The sequence below is a fragment of the Pagrus major genome, chromosome 8 (assembly GCF_040436345.1).
Source record: "Pagrus major chromosome 8, Pma_NU_1.0".
NCBI lineage: Eukaryota > Metazoa > Chordata > Actinopteri > Spariformes > Sparidae > Pagrus > Pagrus major.
Genome location: NC_133222.1, coordinates 29,114,913 through 29,124,480, shown reverse-complemented (window position 1 = coordinate 29,124,480; position 9,568 = coordinate 29,114,913). Strand labels below are relative to the sequence as shown.

At 38.4% G+C, this 9,568-nt stretch overlaps 1 protein-coding gene across 1 annotated transcript in view; it reads left to right on the top strand.

Annotated features, from left to right (window-relative positions):
- Positions 1 to 5,387: 5,387 nt before the first annotated feature.
- The window catches only part of LOC141001711 (olfactomedin-4-like), a 5,748-nt gene continuing 1,567 nt past the window's right edge, over positions 5,388 to 9,568 (top strand). Inside the window, exons 1-5 of the mRNA XM_073472871.1 lie at positions 5,388 to 5,441; positions 5,544 to 5,666; positions 5,827 to 6,045; positions 6,829 to 6,979; positions 7,418 to 7,645. Coding sequence (XP_073328972.1) covers positions 5,388 to 5,441; positions 5,544 to 5,666; positions 5,827 to 6,045; positions 6,829 to 6,979; positions 7,418 to 7,645 — 775 coding nt within the window. The remainder of the gene's footprint in view (positions 5,442 to 5,543; positions 5,667 to 5,826; positions 6,046 to 6,828; positions 6,980 to 7,417; positions 7,646 to 9,568) is intronic.

The window sequence follows — 9,568 nt, the reverse complement described above, 5'->3', positions numbered from 1 at the left end:
CTTCTGAAGAAGAGTGACTTAGACCCCAATGTTTTAAACAACTACCGGCCTGTATCCAACTTACCATTTTTAAGTAAAATTTTAGAAAAACTTGTTTCTAATCAAGTAAATGAATTTTTAAACTCAAAACATATTTTAGAGTCTCATCAGTCTGGTTTTAGGATGAACCACAGTACAGAGACAGCACTTTTAAAGATTTTAAATGACATCAGGTGTAATTTAGATAACAACAAACTCACAGTCTTGGTACTACTGGATCTAACAGCCGCCTTCGATACAGTAGACCATCACATTTTATTAAATAGACTGAGGAACCTGGTTGGCCTCTCTGGTACTGTTTTTAACTGGTTCACATCCTACCTCACTGATCGAAGTTTCTTTGTTAGTATGGATACATGTTCCTCAAGAACCCATAAGATAAAGTGTGGGGTTCCCCAAGGGTCAATTTTAGGTCCAACTCTTTTTAATCTTTACATGCTTCCCCTTGGGGACGTCATCAGGAGGCATGGCATCAATTTCCATAGTTATGCTGATGATACACAACTGTACATTGCCGCGTCTCCTGATGACACAGGGCCAATTGATGCCCTTTTTAACTGTATTTTAGACATTAGGTCATGGATGGCAGCAAACTTCCTACAGCTCAACCAGGACAAAACAGAGGTTTTAGTCATTGGTCCTGAAGGCCAGAGAGAGAAACTTTTACCAAAGCTACAGGATTTTAAACCCTCAAAATCAGTAAAAAATCTGGGCGTGATTTTTGACTCTGACCTCACTTTTATTCCACACATCAAAAACATAACAAAGATAGGTTTTTACCATCTTAAAAATATAGCCAGAGTCCGCCCGTTTCTCTCCCAGGCCAGCACGGAGGTGCTGATGCATGCTTTTATCTCTTGTCGTTTAGATTATTGTAATGCCCTGCTCTCTGGTCTTCCCAAAAAGAGTTTGCATAACTTACAATTATTACAAAACTCAGCTGCACGAGTGCTGACGAAGACCAGAGGGCGGGAGCATATTACGCCTGTTTTAAAATCGCTGCATTGGCTCCCTGTGCGCTTCAGGATTAATTTTAAGGTTCTTTTACTTGTTTTTAAGTGTCTTAACGGTCTTGGGTCTTCTTATCTATCTGCATTACTTTTACCCTATCAACCCTCGCGGACCCTGAGGTCCTCCGGTGCTGGCCTTTTAACGATACCACAAGTTAGAACTAGAACACACGGGGAGGCGGCATTCAGTTATTATGGCCCCCGATTGTGGAACAGCCTCCCGGAGAACCTCAGGGCCGCAGAGAATGTTGATGTTTTTAAAAAGAGGCTCAAGACCCATCTTTTTAATCAGGCATTTAATTGAGCTCATTTAACTCTTTCTAATTACCGGCATTTTTTATTATTTATTTATTTATTTATTTATTTATTATTATTATTCTATTTTATATTAATTCTTAGTTAAGCCAATCCTGTTTTATTACTTACTTGTTTTATCTCAATGTTTTATTTCAATGTTTTAGTCGTTATTTATGGTCTATTTTATACATTATATTGTTCTATTCCCTCAGTTTTAGCTTCTATACCTTTTATCTTATTTTACTTACGGGAGAGCTTTACGCCTTGGTGTGGAGCCTCCTGTCTACCTGGGCTGGGGCGGTCCTTTTGGTGGCGCCCCTGCAGTCACGGACCTTGATTCCTCTCGGTGTGCACGGCCCCCAAAGGTAGCTGTTCCTCACCTCTGATCTTTGTGCCGAGCCATGTCTCCTTAGCAATAACTAGTGTATGTCTGTGGGTGTGTGTATGTTTGTGTGTGTGGGGGTGTATGTATGTCAGTATGTCTATGTATGTACGTGAGTGTGTATGTAACTGTGTATTTGTGTGTATGTTTATGGGTGTGGGAGGCTTGGGGTTTTTATGATGTTGTCTTGCTCTGTTTGTTTGTTTTTATCCTCTGTGAGGCACTTTGTGCTGCAAAACTGCATGAAAAGTGCCATATAAATAAAGATTGATTTGATTTGATTTAACAATCTGGCACTGAAGCAGAGACAGGAGCAGGCTTAAATGCAGCCAGGCTGTCACAGGTGTGGAGAGTTGCCCTGATGAGGAGGTGTGGCTGACTGGCAGAGTGGAGCAGAGACAGGTGAGTGGAATAATACCAGGAGATGAGCAGACTGTGACACAGTGAGATAAAAAGAGAGGAACAGAGAATGCTTATGTAGATTCTTGTGTGAGTGGTTTGATTGTTCAGTGATCGCTTGGTAATGCCTCGGGGCTCCGCTAGGGGGGATTGCGCTCTGCTTCCTCATGAGTGAGTGCAAGAGCTGCGTGTGGTTTTCCTCATTCCTCTCTGTCATGAAGTTTAATGACTCACACAGTTTAACTTGACCGTTTATTATCATTGGTAGTCGTCCATGAACATACTAGCACATAGCATCTTAGCTGCTGTGACTTAGCTATCTCAAAACATACAACAAACTCTGACACGGAAGCCCCAGCTGTAACACGTATGCTGTTCCCAGGATGCAGTGACCTCTTGTGGCTAACGCAAATAACTAAATCCAAATCACATCACACACTCCCATTACTATTCCTCTTGTTTAAGGTAATTACCTCACATAAAGCACTGTAGCTATACTTGTAAACGCACGGTAGTAAACGTTTTTGCTGTGTTACTGTTAGTTATCTAAAAAGAAAAGATGTTTTGTACTTGTATTTTGTTAAAAGATTTTCTTGCTAACTCAGGCGCTATCACTTTAAAGCAATTAAATTGGAATTGACCAAATTGACCCTCTTAAAGTATCTGTATTGTAAAGTGTCACTTCTCTGTGTCTAGGATTTTGATCACTCCTGCACACTTTCATCTATGCGTTTTTTATCCCATGCATCCCTCTTTCCCTTCCTATTAAAGTACAACTTATTTTCTCTTTTCTTTTTAACTATTTTATATCTCAATATCATAGCAGGCAGAATAGAAAACAGAAAACCAGGAGGGTATTGTTAACCTATTGTATTGTTGAAACCTCTGGAGCAGTACAGTAGGATATACAGTTTTCAAAGGAATGATCACTTAAACACTTTAGTGTATATGGTACCCTTAAAACAATGTAGAATGCACGACTGCTGTAGTTACCAAACAAAACATTGCCTGTATATGGGTGTGTGACGTGACATGGCAGTTTTGCTGTCTTCAGTGTCAAACATGTATCAATATATAATATATATTTGTCAAAAACCTTCTCAATACTGTGCAGAAGATTATGCTTTATGTGAACATACTCAACATTACAACAGTTCATCACTCATTTTTTCAGAATTTTCAACCAAACATAACAAAACTCATATGGTGTGACTGTCTGGCACTTGTTTCTCAAAGTAAGAACTTGAATAAAGCTAAGAAAAATAAATGCAAAAATTCTCAAAACAATACAGAAAAATAATACAGATGTCTATTTGTGAGCCTACTCTTTTCAAAGTCCAAGCATAATGTTTTGAGTCAGTTCTGATCAAAAAGATTTTGTCACACAAATCAAAATCATATGGTGTGACACTATTTTGGGATATTTCAACGGGCAACTGTTTTGACATCCTTAGGAATGAGAGGTCCTTCTTCAGCAAGGTTGTTCAGTACTATTAATACCAGACCATGACAGCATCATCACTACATCCCTTTTCCCCTTCTTATTTAAGTACAACTCATTTTCTCTTTACTTTTTAGCTATTTTTTTTTTCAACATCATAGCAGGCAGAATAGAAACAGGAAACCAGAGAACAGAGATGCTGCTTAATTTGTCTGCAATCTAAGCTAAAATATGCTCAGATGTTAGGAAGCTAGGTTCAGTCTATATAGCAGTATCAGATATTCTAAAAACAGGTGCTTGCAAGTTGTTATCATTCATCTGACTTTTGAGAGGGTAATTGTTAATCTATTGTATTGTTAAAACCTCTGGAGCAGTACAGTAGGATTATACAGTTTTCAAAGGACTGATCACTTAAACACTTTAGTGTATATGGTACCCTTAAAACAATGTAGAATCGAGACTGCTGTGGTTACCAAACAAAACATTGCCTGTATAACAAAACCACAGAATTAAACATGTGAGAAAAATGCTGCAGTCTGTTCCGGTGTGTTATTTCTTCTGTTTATTTATTGTGAGCCCCGTGCAGAGTAGTGATTTTCTGTTCCTGAATCCTTCACCGCATCTTCAGGACAGACATTGTACGTGCATCTCTGCAAACCCACAACCACAAAAGACACTTTCTCTTCAACATTTTGATTAACTTCAAATCTTCAAATATCATCACTGCGGCCTGAAGGACCAATGATCTCCGGGCTGCATAGACTGTCTAGTTCTAAAAAAAAAAAGTTCATATGAGAACAGATGGAGCTACGAGCACTGACAATCCCAAAGACAATACAATGATTCCCCAACCAGAGGGCCTGAATGAATGATAAGGTGAGGGATCCATCCAGAGCCAAAATAGCTGCCTTTCTGTAGGATGACAATGAAACATACAACACCACCAGAGCAAGACTGAAAGCTACTGAAAAGTACTAAAGATATGTGGCAAGCAATCCAGACCATCACAAACCTCCAAAGCAAGATTGCCCCCATCATGTGTGAGGCTACGCTGATGAGTTTAACACAGAGAACAAAAAGGGAGCTGGGGCATTTGTTATTGGTATTCTGTGACAGAGAAGAGAAACTCATCTCCAGGTGAAATATTTCATTTCAATAAGTTGATTTAATTTTCCATTGGTACAGTTATGGCAGTATTATTTGTTCATAACATGTCATCTCATTATTGGTTGTAAATGCGTACTAGTATTGTATTTTTAAGGTATGCAGCCAGTGAGATAAAAAGAGAGGTCAAACCTGCTCAGTTAATTTTTGCATCCAGGTTTGTAATTGGATGTAACTGTAATTACAAACTGAAAGTGTCTGCTTTGTACAACAACAGCAGCCGAGTCACAGCACAGAGCAGCACGAGTCAGATTTTGAATGTACATCATAGCCTGACATGAATTTGCTTGAAAACTTGATGCAGTGAAATCCATTCAAAGTCCAAGGACCACCGACCCTGAATTTAGACAAGCAATAAAAATGAATAAACTCAACAAGTTTTTTTTCCATAACAAATCAAGAAATTCCCAATATCTTTCAGTTTTGCTAAAGTTGCATCTGTGTATCAACCTTTAACTTTTATGTAAATCAATTCCAACCACAAGGAGGAAGTTATCCCATTATGAACTATAACGACACATCACAAACAGACATACACATTCACTTCTCACACGCAGATGTTAGTGGGAGTGTTCATAAGTTAGAAGCTGCTGCTGCAGTCATATTTGAACTGCGGTCAGGGACTGTTTCATTGAGTTCTGAACTGTGATCCACCATGAAGCTCTATGTGATCGTTCCTCTGTGTGCTCTGATCACCTTCACCCAACAGGTAAAAAAACACAAATGCTTAACGTGACTACTATTCTTTTCTTAAATGACTTTATTCAGTATTTTTTTTGTTACATGCCGTGTTTGATCTTCTTGATTTCAGGCACCTTCACGTGATAAGTGTGTGTGTGAGTTTACTAATTCAGAGAGGCCATTCCCTCATGACAAACTCAGCGCAGCGGAGGACAATGCATCAAGATGCAACACTAACATCACCCCACAGAAGGTAACTGGTACCGTTATTTTCTACACCAGACAAGAACACAACCTCCCTCAGCAGCTATAAAACTGTAATAATATGTAATAATAGTAATTTAATGAACAAAAACTATGTGTTTATGCGTTGATGTTGAAGGAGTCCTGAGTGGTGTCTCCTCTCTCTGCAGACTCTGGAGCTGGAGAGTCTGCTGCTGGGTTTGGAACGCCGTCTGCCCCGGCTGCAGGAAGATGTGTCGATCCTGGAGAGGGAGGATGACGGAGAGCTCTATGGAGTTATCAGCCTGCAGGTGATAGAGAACGAACTGCTGGAGATCATGCAACTCATGGACAAGCTTAACAGCACCACCCTGGAACACCAGCATCTTACTACTAATGCCACCAAACAGGTACATTCACACAGAGAGACAAGCACCAGCTGCTAACCGGTGGCATCATTGAAGAATGCAGCGTCTATGTGCAAATCTGCTTAAAGTATACGTTGATTTTTGGTTGTATAGCCGAAATGAAACATGAAAATTACTCGTATAATATTAATTCTGTACTTAAAATTGTACTTTATACACAGTATACAGTTTACAGCCTGGTCAAAGTAGCCCACAATTAATGTAGGCTGAAAAACAATATGTGTAGGTAACACAGATACATTTATAGAGGGCTGCTAACATTTCAGTTTGTATTTTTATCAGATACTCAGACAAAATGTTTTTCAAATTTCAAAACTGTATCAGTATTTATTCAGTTTATCTAAAAAAAAACTAATTCCACATAGAAGCTCTATTGTCTAGGCAAATTTGGTGGTAAAGTTTGACATTTTTAAGTATAAATAATATGATATCTTATGTTAGCAAAGATAGGAAAAAGAGGACAAGAAAGGAAAAAAAAGAATAAAGATAGACATGAAAAGGTTATCATAAATATACACCTGAATATTTTGGAAACCCCCAAAAACTGTGATTTTCAACTACATTCTAAGTGCTTAAGTAAGTGCTTTATGATCACTAATAAGCAGTCAATATGCTATTAATATGTATGCTAACAAGCAACAAGTTAATTGATTAATATGTGTTCCTAATCTTATGCGTTATACTTATTTTTTTCGTCAATGGAAAAGCCAGTATAGTTTTCAGGTAATGCTGAATTTAAAGGCATTCTTTCCAACTGTCTCTCAGCTGGAGGACCTAAAAGCAGAGATGGACGAGCTGGAGACGTTCGACACCATGCAGGTGGTTAAGAGACAACGAGAAAACCAGCTTCTGAAAAGCAACCTGACCAAGTGCAGAGATAAACGCCCCACCATGCAACCCAGTCAGCCTCCATATGGTATGTCCCCAAACCGCACTACACTACAGACTGTGGGGAGATTGTTTTTAAACTTATTATTATGGTTATGTTGCTATTGCTTTTTTGTGTCTATTTACTGATGTGAAATTTTACTACTTTACTACTTTTACTCTAATTTTGTTTTACCTGAGCAAAATCAGTTGTGACCAGACCTCCAGCAAAGTTACATCCAACATCAGAGGACATTGTGGTTCTCTGTCCAGTGTCTGCACCAGAAATTGTCACTAACAGCTGTGAAGGGCCCTCCCCACTAAGAGCCAATGTAGGTTATAAATGAACTGTGGGAAGCTCTCAGGACCAATCACCACAATTAGGAAGTAATTATCAACTAGTGGACGCCTCGCTCACAGCTGTATTGGTGTAGTTTATCTACATCTGCACAATTTCTCTCTGTTTCATTTTGTATTTTCTCCCAAGGTAACTGTCCCCGCGGTCAGTTCCGCAACATTACCGGGCCGTGGAAGTTCATAGAAGGAGAATATCCTGGGTCCCATAAGTATGGGGCCTGGGGTCGGGATCCCAAACCAGAGGCTGGGAAGGAGAGCTGGCATTGGCTGGTGATGTTGACCTCCGGCAACAAATACTCCAACTACGTCCGTCTCTACTCCAGCTTAAGCGCTCTCATTGTTGGGCAGAGCACCCCAGGTAGAGAACTTGTTCAGTCAGAATCTGCTAGCCTGTGCAACAGGGTTTTGTTTGTATACGTTTCTGGACAACAATGGCGGACAGTACTTAGCATTATGATTCACTGTTTGGGTCTTTTCATGGGACTTTCTGATGATAAGACATCATCAGACTTATCCTTAAGAAAACATCTAAAATAATATTTATTGCTCCCTTTTATATTAACAAATGATAACAAAACTTACTTATGTTTGCATTCATTTGAATTTGAATTTGAATTTATTTGAATTTGAATTTACCACATTTGAATTTGAATTTATTTATTCAGGATAGCCCCTTGAGATGAATCATCTCATTTTCGAGGGGGTCCTTCCACAAAATGATACATATAGTACAAAGTCAAAACAAACAAACAAACAAAAAAAAAAACAGTGAAACACATTACAGGACTTATACATGCACACACACACTCACACAGACACAGCCAAGCCTCTCCAAATCCCAGCTAATACACTGACAGCCAAATCTCAGTTCAGTTATCAATTTGGTAGTATCCGTGCTTACAAGTGGGAAAAAGAAAGTTACAGGAATATCAGTTTATATGAAGATATAAAAGATACAAAAAATTATGTAAGTGAGAAAATGAATGAGAAATGAGAATAAAAGAAAAGAAAAAAGAGAATAAATAAAAACAAGAACAAACACAAAATCAGAAACAAGAACAAGGAGTTTGCAAATGGTTTAGAAGTAATGCTTTGAAACCATGAAGAGAAGTAGTAGACCTAAGCTGGCATGGGAGATTATTCCAATCAGATGGGGGCTTTGAACTGGAATGAACGGCGACCAAATTCTTTAAATATTCTAGGAGTGCGGAAAAAGAGGTGAACAGTATGTCTTAGGTTGTATTGTATACTGTAAGGAATTAGAAATTGTTTTAAGTATGAAGGAAGATTAAAGTGAATGCATTTAAAAATGAATAGTGACCAGTGAAAAAATCTTCTGGCTTTCGGGGTTAACCAATTCAGAGATTCATAAAGATTACAGTGATGAGTTCTGTAAGGACATCTCAAAACAAATCTGCAGAGGCTGTTATAAAGCACGGTGAGAGGACGAAGATTTGCTTCTGTGGTGTTCTGGTAGATAATGTCTGCATAGTCAAGAATAGGGAATATTAATTGTGTTATGATTCTTTTCCGGGCCTGTAATGTGAAACAATCAATGGAACGATACAGTAATTTCAAACGACAGTAAATCTTCTTTGTAGTTGAGTCAATGTGTGGCTTGAAGGATAACTGAGAGTCAAGCCAGAGGCCCAAGTATTTAAATTCAACTACATTTTCTAGTGGTGCACCATCAAGAAAATTTAAGGACCAATCTTTGGGTAGTAAATCAGATCTAGTGCTGAAAAACATGCTATGTGATTTTTTCTTATTAAGGAGAAGCTTGTTAGATGAAAACCATTTTTGAACTGAGTTAAAATTAGATTTCAAAGAGTGCTGAATTTGTGAAATGTTAGGTTTAGATGAGTAGATTACAGTATCATCAGCATAAAGATGAATTTGACAGTCGGAGCAGATTTGTGGAAGATCATTGACAAAAATAGAAAATAAAAGAGGACCCAAAGATGAGCCTTGAGGCACACCTTTTGTTATTGATTTAAAGTCAGACTGAGTGCTCTGAAAAGAGACACACTGGCTTCTATTGTGAAGAAAAGAATTAAAAAATAAAACTGATTCTGATGAGAGACCAATGGCATATAGCTTGTCTATAAGGAGGTAGTGATCAACCATATCGAAAGCTTTTGATAGATCAATGAATATGGCACCAGTAGGCATATTAATGTCAAAGGAGGATAGTATGTCATTGGTGAATTTTGTGAGAGCAGTGGTCGTCGAGAAGTTGGGTCGAAAGCCAGATTGGTGTGGAGATAAGATATTGTAATCA